The sequence below is a fragment of the Ranitomeya imitator genome, chromosome 6 (assembly GCF_032444005.1).
Source record: "Ranitomeya imitator isolate aRanImi1 chromosome 6, aRanImi1.pri, whole genome shotgun sequence".
In the NCBI taxonomy this organism is placed as follows: Eukaryota; Metazoa; Chordata; class Amphibia; order Anura; family Dendrobatidae; genus Ranitomeya; species Ranitomeya imitator.
In genome coordinates, this window is record NC_091287.1 from 36,466,404 (window position 1) to 36,486,883 (window position 20,480).

A 20,480-nucleotide genomic window follows, 5' to 3' on the forward strand; every position below is an offset into this window, starting at 1 on the left:
GCCATACCCTAAAGGACCGCTCCATTGATGGGTAGGGTGCATGATACAAGTGGTTCGGCCATACCCTAAAGGACCGCTCCATTGATGGGTAGGGTGCATGATGCAAGGGGTTAGGCCATACCTTAATGGACCGTTCCATTGATGGGTGAGGTGCATGATACAAGGGGTTCGGCCATACCCTAAAGGACCGCTCCATTGATGGGTAGGGTGCATGATACAAGGGGTTCGGCCATACCCTAAAGGACCACTCCATTGATGGGTAGGGTGCATGATACAAGGGGTTCGGCCATACCCTAAAGGACCGCTCCATTGATGGGTAGGGTGCATGATACAAGGGGTTCGGACATACCCTAAAGCAGAGGTCCCCAACTCCAGTCCTCAAGGCCCACCAACAGGTCATGTTTTCAGGATTTTCTTTGCATTGCACAGGTGATGCAATTATTACCTGGGCAAGACTAAGGAAATCCTGAAAACATGACATGTTGGTGGGCCTTGAGGACTGGAGTTGGGGACCCCTGCCCTAAAGGACCGCTCCATTGATGGGTAGGGTGCATGATACAAGGGGTTCTGCCATACCCTAAAGGACTGCTCCATTGGATGGGTAGGGTGCATGATACAAGGGGTTCTGCCATACCCTAAAGGACTGCTCCATTGATGGGTAGGGTGCATGATACAAGGGGTTCTGCCATACCCTAAAGGATCACTCCATTGATAGTTAGGATGCATGATAAAAGGGGTTCGGCCATACCCTAAAACAGGGGTCCCCAACTCCAGTCCTCAAGGCCCACCAACATGTCATGTTTTCAGGATTTCCTTAGTCTTGCCCAGGTAATAATTGCATCACCTGTGCAATGCAAAGGAAATCCTGAAAACATGACCTGTTGGTGGGCCTTGAGGACTGGAGTTGGGGACCCCTGCCCTAAAAGACTGCTCCATTGATCAGTAGGTTGCATGATACAAGGGATTCAGCCATTGGTGATCTTTAAATCCCGGTGTTATAGGCTGTTTCTTAAGGTCATGCACTTGGCTCGACAAACCAGTATATAGCGTTAGTTTCGCACAACTGTAGTATAGTCCTGTTTTAGCTTCAGCATTGGTGCTACAAAGCCTTATAAACTGCGAAACCTTCCCATGAAACTCTACCAGCTCTTTGTGTGAAGTGGTTTCCACTCTTGTTAGTCGCTTTTACTACATACTGGCATCACTCTATTCCTCGGGGAGAGTTCAGACCCTTCAGTGAGCACTTGGCAATATGTGCTGCTGGTTCATGGATCTCTGATTCTCATACCATCCTACTCCTCTTTGTGGAAAATTCAATGCATGCTTGGCTTTAATAGACTGTGCAGACCGGAATATCACTGACAGGCGCTAAGCTGCTATGGGGGCTTAAGTTCAATCCTAGCGAGACTCCCATCACTGGAGGCAAAAAATTGAGTTCGGCCTTAGTTCTGTATCAACATACCTTAGAGTAGGGTGGATTGTCTGTGCTCCTCTTGGTAGCCATCACTTGAGCACATACACTGATGGATCCACCCACTGCTATGCCCTTGGTGTGGTCTTGCATTTTAAGGAGGTTAGCTCTATAAATGGTTAAAACAAACATTGCAATTTACTTGTTAATTTTTGTCTGTTTTCAAGAACGGGGATTTTTAATTCAATAGTTTATACAGTTTACTGGCCACCTCTGCAATCTGAGATGTGGCCGATCTTCAAGACAAGGAATGCAGTTCTTACAAGCTTTGTTTATCGTAGATCTTGCCAAAGTGCTACTGGATGGATCAGGCCAGCTTCATTGTCGCTGTGCTTCTCGGATGCTGCGGAAGTAAAGCTACATCTGTTAATGGCATTGGAGAGTGGGCAGTTTAGGTCGGCGGCATGGATGAGACTCTGGCCTGAGCTGTCAATCTTCAGGAGCATACTGCCCCCCCAGAAAACAGGACCATGAGACAAGGCAACAGGCGCACTGGGAAAATGACCTTGTGAAAACTGGGTACTTTAGGTTTATGGCTCTCTTCGCATTGATTTGGAGATGTCCCTACCTAAAGTTCAGTGATGTCCTGCCCGCACCACTGACATCTCTCTTCCAACTGTACCACTAATCTTTTTAAAGGCTAAATTATGCAGACCCCCGGCCATTGAGACATTTCTTATGGTGCTCGTACACATTAGATAAATCTGCCAAAATGGTTAAGTTTCACCTTTTTAATGAACGATTATTTGTTATCGTTCAAAACGCCGGTTGTAAGTGTCGAAATTTTTTCTTTGTGCCCTTTATCAAACCTAGCCAGATCATTGGCTTAAAAAGTCCAATATTGCAGTCTTGGATGTATTTTGGGCCATAGGTGAATGGCCATTCGTCCAAATGATGAATGATCGTCGGTCCATTTTCATTCAAAGTGTTTGGTGGTCTTAAACCAAAACAATGAGTGCGTAGAAAAACCCCTTGAACTGAATGGTCTCCTTTGATCCCCCACTGCAATATTTTTCTGAAATGTTAATACTGGGTTGTCAATGTACCCAACTTTCTGATGCCAGGAACTGTTCCATAATAGATAGTTGATCCAGTAGCAACCAAACCACCATCACCATACCCTAACCCTTCTTGTATAGAAGACCTAGACGGCACAAAACCATGTATATAAAATGTTTAAAACTGAACATATTAGGAGGTGCTTTAAATATTCATCCCCGTGGGTGCTTAACTATAAAAATGGGGAGTACCCAGAGAGGGTAAGACTGCGATCATTCTGTAAGTGATACAATGATGTGGGGTATTGTGATTGCGCTCTGCTATTTAAGCAGTTGACTCAACACAGGATTTCCCTCGTTGCTGCCTGTCACTCAACATCAATGAGAATCGCACCATGCCATCTGTGAGCCCCTCCTTTTAGGAGCAATTTCAGGCTTTAGTGCCCCAGCTGACATTCCTGTGCCAAGCCCTTCCACATAACATTGTGCTGGAGGTTCTCCGGCTCGGACGTCTGCTTTTTGGTGAGTGCAAGTTTTTAAAAAAACTTTTTAAACTTGTTTTGCAAACTTTTCACATGGCGGCAACAATGGCCGTCTTCATGTTTTGCTTTTTGTCTGCTGATTCTTTTGTGTAGTGATATTACTATAGGGGGGCTGTCTGACTCCAGCATTATTGTAAAGGGAGACCCTGATTTTGCAGGAGAGTTGTGTACCAGCGATGATTCTCCAATATGGTGTCTCCTTCCAATGTATAACGTTGTATTGGCATTCTGCTTCGAAGGAGCATTCATGAACGCAAACCAGGTTGGGATTTTGATTTCTGGAGTGGCCATTTATCTGATGTGTACGGTGAGTGTTGGGGACATCGCATAGGCTCCAATGTATGTGCATGAAAAATAATTCCTCCTTCTTCCCAGTGTTGTGTGACTACCACGCTCACAGGCTGAATCGTCTTCTTTTTAGCTGCTGATTTGACGTATTCTCACATTAGCATTTGGCATTTAGATCTGAATACATTACGACGTTAATTTGCAATTCTAAACCTGCAGTTTTCATATTTTCTATTAGCAACTTGAAATTTTATGCATTTCAATGGGATCAGTATTTTGGTTCATTTGCCCCTTTTATACATAAATTAGCAATAGTTCAGCAACAATTTATGCATTTTTTTTTTTTTTTTGCAAAATATATTGCTAGGCTTTATGAAATGCATTACATTTTACTACCAGTTTTATACCCCCTTTGTATAGTCTAAAACTACAGAGGGAGAGGACAGCAGTGGGTTGAGATCTGTTGCTTCGGCTTGTCTATTTGCTTTTTATTAAAAAAAAAAAAAAAACTATATATATATATATATACATATACACACACACACACACACACACACACACACACACACACACACACACACACACACACACACACACACACACACACACACACACACACACACACACTAGATTGTGGCCCGATTCTAACGCATTGGGTATTCTAGAATATGCATGTCCCCGTAGTATATGGACAATGATTATATATTTAATATTGTGTCCTGCTAGGTCATCATCACCACCTTTTTGGGATAGTATAATGGTTCCTGTTCACATTAGAAGCTGAACCTGCCGATTTTAGTGGGACTGGCTAAGAATCTTTGTATGATGGTCTCTCCTGGCTGTCCCTGAGACAGTCCTAAGTGTTAGTTTTCTCCAAACTAACCCCGGCCGAACATGCTGATATCGACAGGTTCGGTTAAGTCTGTGTATGGAGGCCCGACAATTGTAGTAGGAGGAAAGGATTCGGCAGGCCGGATTTCGTTCTGACTATCCTTCTTAGTTTTCAGAGAGAGAAGCCGCCATAGACAAGTCTGGCAGCGGCTCTCTGAGAACACAAAAGCACTAAGCCGAGTGAGCTCCACTGCAAGGGAGCGATGGCCAAGATGGAGGATCGACACACGATCACGCAAGTAGTCTCTGAGACAAGAGTTACAATCATTGTAACGGATAAATCAATGTCTCTTGCAGACATGAAAAATGTGATCATTCGCGGGCTAGATCATTTATGCTGGCCTATAATCGTTGTTGGCAGCATATCTCCTCATGTAAACATTGGATGTGCTTCCAAAAATATGAAAAATAAAAAATATGGAGCTTCGACAATCAATTTAGTGATCGCTCGTCCCAGTACTGTTTGTGCTGGCTTGCATGAAAGGGAGTTCAAACCAGCACCGATCAACTGATCATCAATCAACACTCGCTGTTTGTGGAAATGTAGCCAAGGCTTATGGACCCTGAGCTGTTGTGGTGATTTCTCTGCTGTTGTGTGATGGACAGGAAGTGGCCATGTTCTAGTAATTACCTGTTAAAGGGTCCATCGCTGAATGCTGTCAGATAGTGGGTGACTGATTTCCATAGTGAAGTGTGAAACAGCTGCTGATGAAGGCTTTCTTTCAAGAATTGTTTCCATGGTGGTCAATTCCTCCAGGTTTAGTCCAGCTGATGGGTGTCGATGTCAGATAATGATGCCGATCGGTCAAGATGCAACCACAAATGTCCTCTCCTCACAGTGGTAAATAACAAGATGACCCCCATTGTACATTACTCTGTTTATTTTTAAGTACCCTTTAAAGGCTTTTGGTGTTGGCCAAACAATGGATCAACCAACAGCTCAGTCCTTGCCGACTCCACCATACACGTGATCCCTTAGCTCGGCCGCACATTCGTGTGGTTTCATTGATGAGCGAGAAGAAAGCCATCACCGGACACCTTCAGCGATATCTCATCTTCCCTGAAAAATTTTGACTGCCTTATCCTTGCCTCCCTCGATGACATCTTTCTGGGTAGCTCCTACACAAATCGGATGGTCTGCCAGTCTCGCTGAAATTGACAGGTTTGGCCAATTTTCAACTACTCTATATGGGGGCCTTAAAAGAGGTTATTAAGGATGATAAAAAGTCTGCTTTCTTTCAGAAATGGCGCCACCCTTGATTACGGTTTGTGCATGGTATTGCAGTTCAGCCCCGGTCACTACATTGGAGTCAAGTTGCAAAATCCAATCCATGCCATGGTCAAGGGCTTCTTTCTCTGGTAGGCTCGACATGTCTAGGCATTACATAGACAGCCTGTTCATTTCAGTGGACACTGTGCAGTACTGTCTGTTTGCCCTGTGGTGGCGCTGCAAAAGAATAAAGAGCTTATGAGCAGCTTCTCGCAAAGATTAGCATTGAGCTGATCTCAGGGGCAGCAGGATAATTTAAGGTCATCATCCGGGAACCCTTCTTGACAAAAGTAAGCACTCCATTAAACAAAAGACTTTATGGGGATCTAAACTGGTGTCCTAAATATATATATATATATATATATATATATATATATACATACACACACACACACACACACACACACACACACACACACACACACACACACACACACACACACACACACACACACACACACACACACACACACACACACGGGCAAAAAAGTATTTAGTCAGTCAGCAATAGTGCAAGTTCCACCACTTAAAAAGATGAGAGGCGTCTGTAATTTACATCATAGGTAGACCTCAACTATGGGAGACAAACTGAGAAAAAAAAATCCAGAAAATCACATTGTCTGTTTTTTTAACATTTTATTTGCATATTATGGTGGAAAATAAGTATTTGGTCAGAAACAAACAATCAAGATTTCTGGCTCTCACAGACCTGTAACTTCTTCTTTAAGAGTCTCCTCTTTCCTCCACTCATTACCTGTAGTAATGGCACCTGTTTAAACTCATCAGTATAAAAAGACACCTGTGCACACCCTCAAACAGTCTGACTCCAAACTCCACTATGGTGAAGAACAAAGAGCTGTCAAAGGACACCAGAAACAAAATTGTAGCCCTGCACCAGGCTGGGAAGACTGAATCTGCAATAGCCAACCAGCTTGGAGTGAAGAAATCAACAGTGGGAGCAATAATTAGAAAATGGAAGACATACAAGACCACTGATAATCTCCCTCGATCTGGGGCTCCACGCAAAATCCCACCCCGTGGGGTCAGAATGATCACAAGAACGGTGAGCAAAAATCCCAGAACCACGCGGGGGGACCTAGTGAATGAACTGCAGAGAGCTGGGACCAATGTAACAAGGCCTACCATAAGTAACACACTACGCCACCATGGACTCAGATCCTGCAGTGCCAGACGTGTCCCACTTCTTAAGCCAGTACATGTCCAGGCCCGTCTGAAGTTTGCTAGAGAGCATTTGGATGATCCAGAGGAGTTTTGGGAGAATGTCCTATGGTCTGATGAAACCAAACTGGAACTGTTTGGTAGAAACACAACTTGTCGTGTTTGGAGGAAAAAGAATACTGAGTTGCATCCATCAAACACCATACCTACTGTAAAGCATGGTGGTGGAAACATCATGTTTTGGGGCTGTTTCTCTGCAAAGGGGCCAGGACGACTGATCCGGGTACATGAAAGAATGAATGGGGCCATGTATCGTGAGATTTTGAGTGCAAACCTCCTTCCATCAGCAAGGGCATTGAAGATGAAACGTGGCTGGGTCTTTCAACATGACAGTGATCCAAAGCACACCGCCAGGGCAACAAAGGAGTGGCTTCGTAAGAAGCATTTCAAGGTCCTGGAGTAGCCTAGCCAGTCTCCAGATCTCAACCCTATAGAAAACCTTTGGAGGGAGTTGAAAGTCCGTGTTGCCAAGTGAAAAGCCAAAAACATCACTGCTCTAGAGGAGATCTGCATGGAGGAATGGGCCAACATACCAACAACAGTGTGTGGCAACCTTGTGAAGACTTACAAAAAACGTTTGACCTCTGTCATTGCCAACAAAGGATATATTACAAAGTATTGAGATGAAATTTTGTTTCTGACCAAATACTTATTTTCCACCATAATATGCAAATAAATTGTTAAAAAAACAGACAATGTGATTTTCTAGATTTTTTTTCTCAGTTTGTCTCCCATAGTTGAGGTCTACCTATGATGTAAATTACAGACGCCTCTCATCTTTTTAAGTGGTGGAACTTGCACTATTGCTGACTGACTAAATACTTTTTTGCCCCACTGTGTGTGTGTGTGTGTGTGTGTGTGTGTGTGTGTGTGTGTATATATATATATATATATATATATATATATATATATATATATATATATATATATATATATATATATATATATATATATTTATATTTATATTTTTTAAATTTTTTTTTTTTTTTTTTTCTTTTTCTTTTTTTTTGTTGTAGCTTGAAACAGCGCCACTCTGGGCTGTGGTTGGTGTCCGGTATTGCAGCTTAAACCAATACAATAACCATTCATGTCGTTCCATTGAATCACCTTGGTTAGACGGAAAATAAAATGCGTTGACCTCTAGAGCTTTGGTTTCTTTGTGGGGATTGGCAAAATAAAATATAAGTTGATTTATTAACTGTGGATTATGAGGCCGGTAATTTTAGGCACCACCTGAATTATTCAACACTATTTTTTCTTTTTCTTTACAGAGGTGACGTTAAAAGTCCAGGTGAGTGACGTGAGTACCCACCAGCCGCTCAGTAACGCCGTGGTAGAGATATTTGCCAACCAAGTCTCTGCAGCCACTGGGACCACCGGATCAGATGGGACAGCTCTTGTCAAACTCCAGTACAAACTGGGAAGTCAACTGATAGTCACAGCCACCAAACACGCCTACGTGCCAAACTCCGCGCCCTGGAGACCAGTCCGGTTACCAGGTGGGATATGAATTTTTTTTTTTTTTTTTTTAACTGAAAATGTACAATCAAAAGCTATCCCTATTCCTCTAGCCTGTGGCAATGACCAGGATGGAAAAAATCTCTGATCCCGAACATAAGTGAGGGGTAAACAAAAAGGCTTGTAGTTCTGGCTCCCTCGTAGCCACCGGCAATTCTGAATTTGTTGGTAATATTCAAATTTTTAAAATATAGTAAATTTTGGGCTTCCCTAGGACGAGAGGGGTGTTCCCCAGCTGGTCAGACTTTCCTATGCTACCAACCATAATGTTCGTAAGAAAGCTCTTGGGATGTGGAGATGGAAAATGACAAGTTCTTGAGATAAAAATTTGTTCTTAAAAGGATTTAATTCCCCAAAATATTTAAAGGGGAAGCTCTTTGAAAGACAAGTCTAGCAATACCTTTACATAGCCAGTCCGTTCCTCCATTACTGAGAAATCGGTATTTGAATTGTCTGAAGAGCTAGGATAGATCTGAAGCCTCTGTCACTCCATCTCTATTCCTGCCTCCTGCTTGATGGCTCCTTTGCTTGAAGTCACACAGCATAGAGGTTGTCAAGCAGGAGGCAGGAATAGAGATGGAGTGACAGAGGCTTCAGATTTATCATGGCTCTTCAGCCTCAATTCACATACTGATCTCTTGGTAACGTAGGAACGGACTGGCCATGTAAAGGTATTGCTGGACTGGTCTTTGAAAGGGCTTCATAAGCATGTAAATAGTTTAGGGGTGAAATCCTTCTAACAGATTCCCTTTTAAAGGGGTTGTCCTCTACTTTTTAGCATTAACAACCTATTCGTTGGGTAGGTCCTCAATTGCTGATCTGTAGGGGTTGGACACCCTGCACCCCCACAACTGGGCCAGCTGTTATGACCTCTAAAAATTTCACATAGCAGGCTAGGTTTTTTGGTGTGTACAAGGTGGTTGAAATATTAAGTAAAGGAGGGGGGGTACTCATGAAATCTGTGCTCCAGGACGACCATTTTGTTGAAGCACATATAAAACATGTGCCATGCTCTGTGTGTTGCCGGCTCTGGTCTCATCACTACCAATGATCATGGCTAGTGATGTTAATTGTTTTTCAAGGTGTTTTCTCTCCAATGTTCTCTCGCTATGTAGAGGTTATCTCCCTCATTATTGGTAGATGGAGTCTCCTCCTTGACCTTCTGTAATTTTGCACGAATCAGATTTTCTTGCTATTCATTTTTTTTTTTTTTTTTTTTTTTTTTTTTAATTTTGGAGAATTACATGCAAAATAGACCCAGCTGATTAGACTTAAAGAATATGGATTTTTTTTTTTTTGTACATGTGTTTTGTACTATAAATTAAAGGCATTGTCCAATACTCGCACAACCCCATTCTTAAATACTATATTCCACCTTGTAAAATATAAACCCTAAATGCTTTCCTTCCATACTGGTGCCATTCCAACGATTTGTCTGTGTAGGGTTTTGGGTTACATTATGTCACATGACCCCAGCAGCCAATCAGAGTCCGCTATTCACCTGCTATCCTCGCACATCCTTGGCCATCCGGGGATGGTGTGACCGCCGCTGATGATTGTTATGCCACGTGAACTCTGAAGGCAGTGTCATGGTAGACCCATGGCCAACATCACTGTTTCGGCAACCTATATGGGAGAAGAGTATATAGCGTTATCATTTTACAAGGAATAATATATAGTATTTAGGCAGGGGTTGTCCGAATTGTGGACCACCCCTATAATTTTTTGTATATTGCTTTCATTATAAATGTGCAATGTTTTGCTTCTACGGACTTTTTTTTTTGTTTGTTTCACATTGATAACTACCCAATGAGTGAAGTGAGTATCCTCCTGTGAGCTCGATCTGATGGGTGGTTGTCAACTGTCCAGGGCGCCATTCACACTTGTGTTTCGACATTCTGTTTTGTTTTTCGTGAACAGAAAAAATATAATGTATGTGGAAAATGGATCGGTTGCATAATTGATGCAAATGGAAACACGGAGGCCCTACTGATTATTACTGGGTGTGTTCGACTTCCGTTCCTCATCCGTTCTTAGAGCAGAAGGAACCCAGGCGTGCTGCGCCTTTTCTTTCGATCAGATCACTGGCACATGAAGGAATGCAGATGGGTCACCTAATCAGTTCATCTTCCTCCGTTTGCATCAGTTATGAAAAAGGTTTTTTTTTTTTTTGTTTACATACATGAATCCCTACTTGCAGTAGCCATATTTGTTTTTCCTGACAAAATCGCTGTCTGTTCACAGGGGCTCTTAAAAGCTGAACAGAAAAAACGAATATCAGAACGGAAGAGTGAACTTGGCCTTATTTGTCTTTTATCTGATCATCTTTATGAACACAAAGTTAAGCTCACTGACATATTCTTAGGGTGGTTTCACACTTGCGTTTTTGTCTGCAGCGTTTTTTTCCCTACATTTAACATTGAAAACGCATGCGTTTTTGTTTGTACGCGTTTGGTCGCGTTTTGCAACGCATGCTTTTTTTTACTGCATGCGTTCATTTTCAGAAATGCAACTTGTAGTATTTTTGAGAGGCGTTTTTTGGACCCAAAAAAACGCATGCGTTTTCATGCGGTTTTTTTGGGGGTCAAAAAATACATTGGAGTCAATGGGGACGCATGCGTTTTTTTGTGCATGCGTTTTTTTGCGTTAAAAATGCGTGCGTTTTTATATTAAAAAAACAGAAAACACACTGATATGCCACCCCCCAACATAAAGGTGATAAAGGGATCCTAACCCTACCCCTAACTCTAACCCTAATCCCTTTAGGGGTAGGGTTAGGGGTAGGGTTAGGGTTAGGATCCCTTAGGGTTTGAGGTAGGGTTAGGGTTAGGATCCCTTTAGGGTTAGCGGTAGGGTTAGGGTTAGGATCCCTTTAGGGTTAGGGTTATGATCCCTAACCCTAACTATTTCTGTTTATAGTGGGTTTTTTACTTTATTTTGATGATTGGCAGCTGTCACACATTTCTCAGCATGCGTTTAAAAAACGCAAATGCATGAAAAAACGCATGTAAACGTGTCAAAATGCCGCGTTTTTTTTCACCACATGCAAAAACGCATGCGTCAAGAAAACGCAGCGTTTGCACGCGTTTACATGCGTTTTTTCAAAAGAACCACTCAAAGCAAATAGTATCAGGATCCTAGAAAACAACCAAAAAAACAAAACGCAACAAGATGCACCTTGCATCTTGATATCTCTGTGGCATTGATCCATGTCCCCTGATGAACCCCCAGGATTTTCACGGGGGGGAAACGCGTCGGGCAGAATAGGGAGGACATCCCGGCAGAAGTCTTAACGGAGCTGGATGATCGCATCACCACCCACAACGCCTCTGGGACGCAGATGAGTAGAAGCGTTGGATACAGTATTGAACTATGGGGTGTCTTTGGGACAACTTTTTCAACCGGCTTTGATGGTCCTCTGTTTTTTCTTTTTGCTGGGATGTCTTTGGTATGAGGTGGGCCACTGTCCTCTTGTGAAATCCATTTATTTGGGAGTCATTGGACTGATTTTGGATTTACTTTCTGGACTATACTTATTATTATTTTTTTCTTCTTGCAAGTATAAATATACGGGATGGAGTGGCTCGCTGATATTTTATGGATAAACGAGACATTGGTATTTGTACTTATTGGGATGTGATTTTGGACTATTTCCCTTTAAGGGACTTTTTTCCTCTGGCAGACAACAATTTTGTGTTTTTTTGCTGTGTTTATTTTTTTCATTTTTTATTTCTATTTTTGTAGTTTTTTTTATTTTTTATATTTCTTTCATTCTTTGGGGGGTATTTATACTGGATACGTCCCTTTTTGGGAAACATCATTGAATGTACAGAAGCACATGATCACCCTGAAGTATATATATGTGATGGTGTGGCCCGCTGATATCTTTCTGGATTAAAGAGACATGGGTGTTTTTTCTACCCCTTTGGCAGTGACATTTCCAAATATCCCTATTTAAGGGACTCTCTGATTCGACGGATCAAGAAAATTTATTTGTGTAGTGTTTTGATTTTTTATATTTCTTTCATTTTTTCTGGGGTGGATAGATTTGACACGCCTTTTTTAGGGAATATAGGGTCTATTTAGGGCTATTAGGGCCAGTCGTCGAGGAGCGGGGGCGCCTACCGCAGAAACTTAGGGTGCCAACCTCCGCTGTCAGGTAGTGATTGAGAATAGGCTACCAGACAGGGTAAGGTAGTTTGTATCTGACTTTCATGGGTTATAACTTGTAATACCTTTGTTGCATATATTGGAACAAACTTTTTTAAATATTAAAAGTTATATTTTAAGGATCCTTGTTGCGTTTTGTTTTTTTGGTTACATGCGTTTTTTCACCATGCGTTTTTTTTGCATTTTTTACTGGAAAAACGCACCCAAAAAAACGCAAATGTGAAACCAGCCTTAGTTAACTATTTTTTTTTTTTTTTTTTTTTTTTTTTTTTTTTTTTTAGGAAGGAAAATAGTTCAGAACTTTAAACTAAAGTACAAAAGTGTGTTGTTTGTTTTTGTTTGTTTTTGTTTTTTTTTTGTTTTTTTTTTAGATTAAAATACATGCATTCAATTTAAAAAAATATGATGTGTCAATATCTTTTAATAGCCTGGAATTGCATAGAATATAGAAAACAACTTGATGTTCCAGCTCCTTCAGGTAAAAATCTTCAAATGTATTGTAAAATATTTAAAACATGAAATGCTCGTAGACCGCACTACAGTGCACTCTGGGACTTTGTACGACACAAAGAGCTGGAACATCAAGTTGTTTTCTCTATTTATGTACGGCTCATCAGGACGGAGTTCCGTGCACCATTGAAGTATTGGTGAACTGTCCTGATTTGAGGACAATAGTACAATAGGCAGATATTCTGCTTTAAATTTCAATTCTTTAAAAATATAAAAAATATATATATATATATATATAATTTTTTTCTTTCTTTTTTTGTTCATCCTCAGTGTTCTCCTCTTTGAGCCTCGGTTTGCTGCCTGAACGGTCGGCTACCCTCATGGTCTATGATGATTACGTGCAGATAGTCTCAGGATTTCAAGGTGAGTACAACGCATGGAATTATGCCAGAGAAAAAAATAGACAAAGACACAAATGTGATCGTTTGATCTAGATTCATTATCTTCTCCTATAATTCAGAAGCGCCCTGCTCTGATCAGACATGACACCCTTTTTTGACACCTTTATGCACATAGATAGAGGATGTCTTCACAAAAGAACCCTACAAAAAGCCTTAATTTGTGCCCGAGACCTTCCACACAATTTTGGTGCAGTGCCGCCTGTTAAGTCACACCAACTTCAGACGGAACCCTCCTTTTTCCGTGAGATCACATTCCTAGTCAGACATGGTCTTTATTACTGTAGCTTTTCAGCACTGGGGTCCTGGGTTCAAACCCCATCAAGGACAAGGAGTTTGTATGTTCTCCTTGTGTTTTGTGTGGGTTTCCTCCATGTACTACTACTCGAAAGACATACTGATTGAAGAATAGAAAAAATTGGAGTCCGGCTCAACAGGACTGGATTTTCTTTTTCAAAAGATATTATGGTGCATACAAAAGAAAAATTTACATGGTCGACGCGTTTCGACTGCACTAGGCAGTCTTACTCATGACTTGATACATACTGATTGGGGCTCAAAATCTAGATTCCATATGGGGACAGTGATGATAGTGTCTGTAAAGCGCTGCGGAACATAATACCAATATAAAAGTAAGCAAAGTATATACAGCTAGTGTGTGTATATGTATACATATATATATTATATGTACAGAGGGTGAATTAAGTATTAAACACATCACTAGTTTTCTAATTGAATATATTTCTAAAGAAGCTATTAACGTGCAATTCTCCCCAGACGTAGGTAACAAGCCATCCAATCCACACAGGCAAAGAAATCAAACCATAAATGTCCATAAATTAAGTTCTGTGTAATAATGAGAAATGACAAAGAGAAAAAGTATTGAACACACTTACTGAAATTTAATTACCGTATATACTCGAGTATAAGCCGACCCCCCTAATTTTGCCACAAAAAACTGGGAAAACTTATCGACTCGAGTATAAGCCTAGGGTGGGAAATGTAGCAGCTACCGGTGAATTTCAAAAATAAAAATAGATGCTCCATACCGTTCATTGTTGCCCCATTGATGCTCCATATAAAGCTGTGCCCCATATAATGCTCTGCACCGTTCATTATGGCCCCATAGATGCTCCATATAAAGCTGTGCCATATATGCTCTGCACCGTTCATTATGGGCCCCATAGATGCTCTATATAGAGCTGTGTCACATTTAATGCTCTGCACCGTTCATTATGGCCCCATAGATGCTCCATATAAAGCTGTGCCATATATAATGCTCTGCACCGTTCATTATGGGGCCCCATAGATGCTCTATATAGAGCTGTGCCACATTTAATGCTCTGCACCGTTCATTATGGCCCCATAGATGCTCCATATAAAGCTGTGCTATATATAATGCTCTGCACCATTGATTATGGCCCCATAGATGCTCCATAGAAAGCTGTGCCCCATATAGAATGCTCTGAACCATTGATTATGGCCCCATAGATGCTCCTTATAAAGCTGTGCCATATATAATGCTCTGCACCGTTCATTATGGGGCCCCATAGATGCTCTATATAGAGCTGTGCCACATTTAATGCTCTGCACCGTTCATTATGGCCCCATAGATGCTCCATATAAAGCTGTGCTATATATAATGCTCTGCACCATTGATTATGGCCCCATAGATGCTCCATAGAAAGCTGTGCCCCATATAGAATGCTCTGAACCATTGATTATGGCCCCATAGATGCTCCTTATAAAGCTGTGCCATATATAATGCTGCTGCTGCAACAAAAAAAAAAATAAAATCGCATACTCGCCTCTCTTCGCTCAGGGTGCCGGCGCTTTCAATATTTACCTGCTCCTCGTGCGGCTCCGTCTCCAGCACTGATGCTCAGCAGAGGGCGCGCACTGACTACGTCACCGCGCCCTATAACCTGAGCGTCATCACAGCCAGGAGACGCTGCAGACGGAGCCGCACCGGAGCGAGGAGCAGGTAAATATCGCGCAGCGCTGCGCTCCCCGTATACTTACCTGCTCCCGGAACGGTCCCTGCAGTCCCTGGCTTCCCCGGCGCTGCATCTTCTTCCTGTATTGAGCGGTCACAGTTACCGCTCATTTACAGCAATGAATATGTGGCTCCACCCCTATGGGAGGTGGAGCCGCATATTCATTTCTGTAATGAGCGGTGCCATGTGACCACTCAGTACAGGAAGAATCTGCAGTGCTGGGGAAGGCAGGGACCGCGCCGCAGCAGGTAAGTATAACTACACAGCCCCCGCTCCCCCTCCCCTGCTGACCTCCCGGTATATGACTCGAGTATAAGCCGAGAGGGGGACTTTCAGCCCCAAAAAATGGGCTGAAAATCTCGGCTTATACTCGAGTATATACGCAAAACTCCGTACAAAAGCCTTTGTTAGTCGTGAAGCTTTCTGTATGGAGAAACTAGTCGCAGGCATTGCTTAGGTGTGATTTTTATTTATTTTTATTTTTTTGGCCCATTCTTCCACACCAACTCTTTACATCCTGAACATCCCGTGGGCTCCTTCTATGAACCGAGCTTCAGTAACTTTCATAAATTCTCTATTGGATTCAGACCGGTGATCGGCTCGGCCATTTTAGCAGCTTTATTTTTTTCTCTCAGAAACTAATTGTTGGTTTTCTTGACTTGATGTTTGGGAACACTTATCTTCCTGAAACGTCCACCCTTGTTTCATCTTCATTATCCTGGTAGATGTCAGCAGATTTTTATCAAGAATGTCGCAGTACATTTGTCCATACATCATACCTTTAATTAAGAGGTTTTCCAGTGCTGTATACTGAAAACGGCAATACAGCATGATGTTCCCACCTCCAAACTTCACTCTTGGCATGGTGTGTTTGGTGTGACATTTTTGCAGTGCTTTTTGGCCTCCAAACATGTGTAATAAACTAATATGGCATCAAGAGTTCTATTTTTGTCTCATCTGACCAGGCTATATTCTCCCGGTTTTTCTCAGGCTTGGCTAAATGTGGATGAGCAAACTTAAAACGCGTTTGAACATGCTTTTTGTTCAGTTATGGAGTCTTCATGGTGTGCGTGCATACAGGCCATGGAGGTTGTGTGGTGAGAGTGCATACAGGCCATAGAGCTTGAGTGCATTACTTATGGTTTTCTTAGAAACAATTGTACCTGCTGATTCCAGGTCTTTCTGTAGCTCACCATAGGTGGTCCTTGGCTCTTGGACAACTTTGCTGGTAATTCTTTTCACTCCTCTGTCTTAAATCTTGAGGGGAGCACCTGATCACCACTTCTGGGTTATGGCCCCAACAGTGCTTACTGGAACCTTCAGTAGTTTAGAAATTCTTCTGTAACTAATGCCATCCGTATGTTTTGCAACAATAAGGTTGTGAAGGTCTTGAGACAGCTCACTGATTTTAACCATTATGAAATGTTGTGTAAGCACCTTGGTAATGCGACACCTTTTCATAGTCCATCAGTTGAACCAGCTGATGACTATGTTTCACTAAGTGGCAGGATTGCTTTCTAATTACTGATAATTTAAGCTGGTTTCAGGACTTTACATGGCTTTTTGCACCTTTGTCTTCATACGTGCAGTACTTTTTTTCCTGTGTCATTTCTCATTATTACACATAACGTATGGACTTCTATGGATGATTTCTTTGCTTGTGTGGATTGGATGGTTTAACGACATCTGGTGAGAATTTCATGTTAGTAGCACTTATAGAAATATATTTACTTTGAAAATTGACGTGTTCAATACTTGGTCAATACTTATTTCATCAGCTGTATGTATGTATATGCATATACACACCCTAGCTATACTGTATAATTTACTTTTATAGCGCCATCATATACCAAAGTGCTTCTAACGCACTACATACAATCTCTAAAGTGATTTACTCAGCTCCATTCATTTTCCACATTAATAGTGAGTGTGACATTACGACCCCACACATCTGCCAAGACGTACATGATCAGCAGGCTTCGTATATGTTTTATTCTAATGAACAGGACATGTGAACGATTCCTGTCGATCGTGCACTCATCTTGGCAGGGGTGTGGGGTCATAGCGTTATCAGCACCGCTTGCCCTGATGTAGCGCGGAATAACCCCTATAAAATGCTTCAAGGGCGATAGGTGCTACTTGGTTGTGATCACTCAGTTTTAGTGCCAAAATGACCGTGTGGTGCCTTTTGGCATCCCCTAAGATTTTATTTCTTCCAAATGGTGGCAATGAGAACCTGTTTCTTTTTATTCATTTCTAAATTACGGTACTCCACACAAGTAGAAGCCGCAGATTTAAGAACCCTCCTGGTGCATTTTATGGATGCCCTGGTATTACAGACTCTGTCACATATGAGGAGGGTAGAGTTGTCCGGCCCTTCGGCCCCGTCACACCTAGGCCCTTCGGCCCCGTCACACCTAGGCCCTTCGGCCCCGTCACACCTAGGCCCAGGAACTACAAATTGACGTCTCTGATCCCCAATATGAATCCGAATGTGCTCTGTGGGGGGACCTTTTTATGGCTGTGTACAAAGCAGAGCTGTAATATATCCCCATATATGAGGCCTTCTTTAGTCCATCATTTGCATAAGTGTTAACCGATTCGCAGGGTGCGAGAAATCATTATCTCTCAACAACTTGAAGGCGATGAGGAGCCGCAGCATTGCTGATGTGTGATGCCTCGCACCCCAGGAGCTCTCCTCTCATGTCGGACCTTTTTGTGTACAATTTCAATCGAGCTAATACTTTATATTTCATTAATCCGCAGGAGGGGTTTGAAATGTTAATAGGAGAAACCAAATTCTGTTTAAACAAATAAATAGATTACAGGAGATGGGTTGTAAAAACACTGATCATTATTGACATCAAAGTCCAATCTAACGATGTCATCAGAAAATGACCCGTTGTTTAACTGGTGTTTGGCAAGTGTGTGCTTTCATTTTTTTGTTTGTTTTTTTTTTCCAGTTTTTAAGAGTTTTCTATACTTCCCTATCACTATATAACCCCTACATGCGCACGCACGCACGCACGCACGCACACGCGCGCAAACCTTGCCATTTTAACTACGGCCACTAGGTTTTATATTGGATTCGTATTTCTCTTCTGTACAGAAGATTCTCCAGCAGTCTCATCATTACACTGTTCCAAATTATTATGCAAATAATATTTCCTCATATTTTCTCTAAATTACCTATCTGAATTGCAGTCATTGTTATTTTCCAGTCATCTACTATTCTAGTATAATTGCAATGTTTTGGAACAAACTGCCTATGAAAACAGTATCTTTAAAAAAAAAGAAAAAAAAATACACTCAAAATGCATGTTCCAAATTATTATGCACAGCAGAGTTTTCAACCGTTTTTTTTTAAATTTTGATAAAAAAAATTGTAAATTGTGAAGTTATAAGCATTATCCGCTTATTACAAAATGAAATCAAACAGTTTAAGTGAAGACTTTATTCTACAGTTAGGTCCATATATATTTGGACAGAGACAACCTTTTTCTAATTTTGGTTATAGACATTACCACAATGAATTTTAAACAAAACAATTCAGATGCAGTTGAAGTTCAGACTTTCAGCTTTCATTTGAGGGTATCCACATTAAAATTGGATGAAGGGTTTAGGAGTTTCAGTTCCTTAACATGTGCCACCCTGTTTTTAAAGGGACCAAAAGTAATTGGACAATTGACTCCAAGGCTATTTCATGGACAGGTGTGGGCCATCCCTTCGTTATGTCATTCTCAATTAAGCAGATAGAAGGCCTGGAGTTGATTTGAGGTGTGGTTCTTGCATTTGGAAGGTTTTGCTGTGAAGTAAACATGCGGCCAAAGGAGCTCTCCATGCAGGTGAAACAAGCCATCCTTACGCTGCGAAAACAGAAAAAAACCCATCCAAGAAATTGCTACAATATTAGGAATGGCAAAATCTACAGTTTGGTACATCCTGAGAAAGAAAGAAAGCACTGGTGAACTCATCAATGCAAAAAGACCTGGCGCCCACGGAAGACAACAGTGGTGGATGATCGCAGAATAATCTCCATGGTGAAGAGAAACCCCTTCACAACAGCCGACCAAGTGAACAACACTCTCCAGGAGGTCGGCGTATCAATATCCAAATCTACCATAAAGAGAAGACTGCATGAAAGTAAATACAGAGGGTTCACTGCACGGTGCAGCCACTCATAAGCATCAAGAATAAAAAGGCTAGACTGGACTTTGCTAAAAAACATCTAAAAAAGCCGCACAGCTCTGGAAGAACATTCTTTGGACAGATGAAACCAAGATCAACTTCTACCAGAATGATGGAAAGAGAAAAGTATGGTGAAGGCGTGGTACAGCTCATGATCCAAAGCATACCACATCATCTGTAAAACACAGCGGAGGCAGTGTGATGGCTTGGGCATGCATGGCTGCCAGTGGCACTGGGTCACTAGTGTTTATTGATGATGTGACACAGGACAGAAGCAGCCGAATGAATTCTGAGGTATTCAGAGACATACTGTGTGCTCAGATCCAGCCAAATGCAGCCAAACTGATTGGTCGTCGTTTCATACTACAGATGGACAATGACCCAAAACATAAAGTCAAAGCAACCCGGGAGTTTATTAAAGCAAAGAAGTGGAATATTTTTGAATGGCCAAGTCAGTCACCTGATCTCAACCCAATTGAGCAGCATTTCACTTGTTAAAGACTAAACTTCAGACAGGAAGGCCCACAAACAAACATCAACTGAAAACCACCGCAGTGAAGGCCTGGCAGAGCATCAAAAAGGAGGAAACACAGCGTCTGGTGATGTCCATGAGTTCAAGACTTCAGGCAGTCATTGCCAACAAAGGGTTTTCAACCAAGTACTAGAAATGAACATTTTATTTAAAAATTATTGAATCTGTCCAATTACTTTTGGTCCTTTTAAAAACAGGGTGGCACATGCTAAGGAGCTGAAACTCCTAAACCCTTCATCCAATTTTAATGTGGATACCCTCAAATGAAAGCTGAAAGTCTGAACTTCAACTGCATTGAAATTGTTTTGTTTAAAATTCATTGTGGTAATGTCTATAACCAAAATTAGAAAAATGTTATCTCTGTCCAAATATATATGGACCTAACTGTAGGTGATGTTACATTTGCACATCGGACCCCTTGTTCGAAAGAAGCTTCTGAACTTTCTCGTCCATTGAATTTGTCAGTTT

The 20,480-nt window shown here is 41.7% G+C and overlaps 1 protein-coding gene across 1 annotated transcript in view; it reads left to right on the forward strand.

The window, feature by feature from the left end:
- The window catches only part of FAM171A1 (family with sequence similarity 171 member A1), a 103,773-nt gene that overhangs the window by 43,497 nt on the left and 39,796 nt on the right, over nt 1-20,480 (forward strand). Inside the window, exons 2-3 of the mRNA XM_069729451.1 lie at nt 7,971-8,198; nt 13,168-13,260. Coding sequence (XP_069585552.1) covers nt 7,971-8,198; nt 13,168-13,260 — 321 coding nt within the window. The remainder of the gene's footprint in view (nt 1-7,970; nt 8,199-13,167; nt 13,261-20,480) is intronic.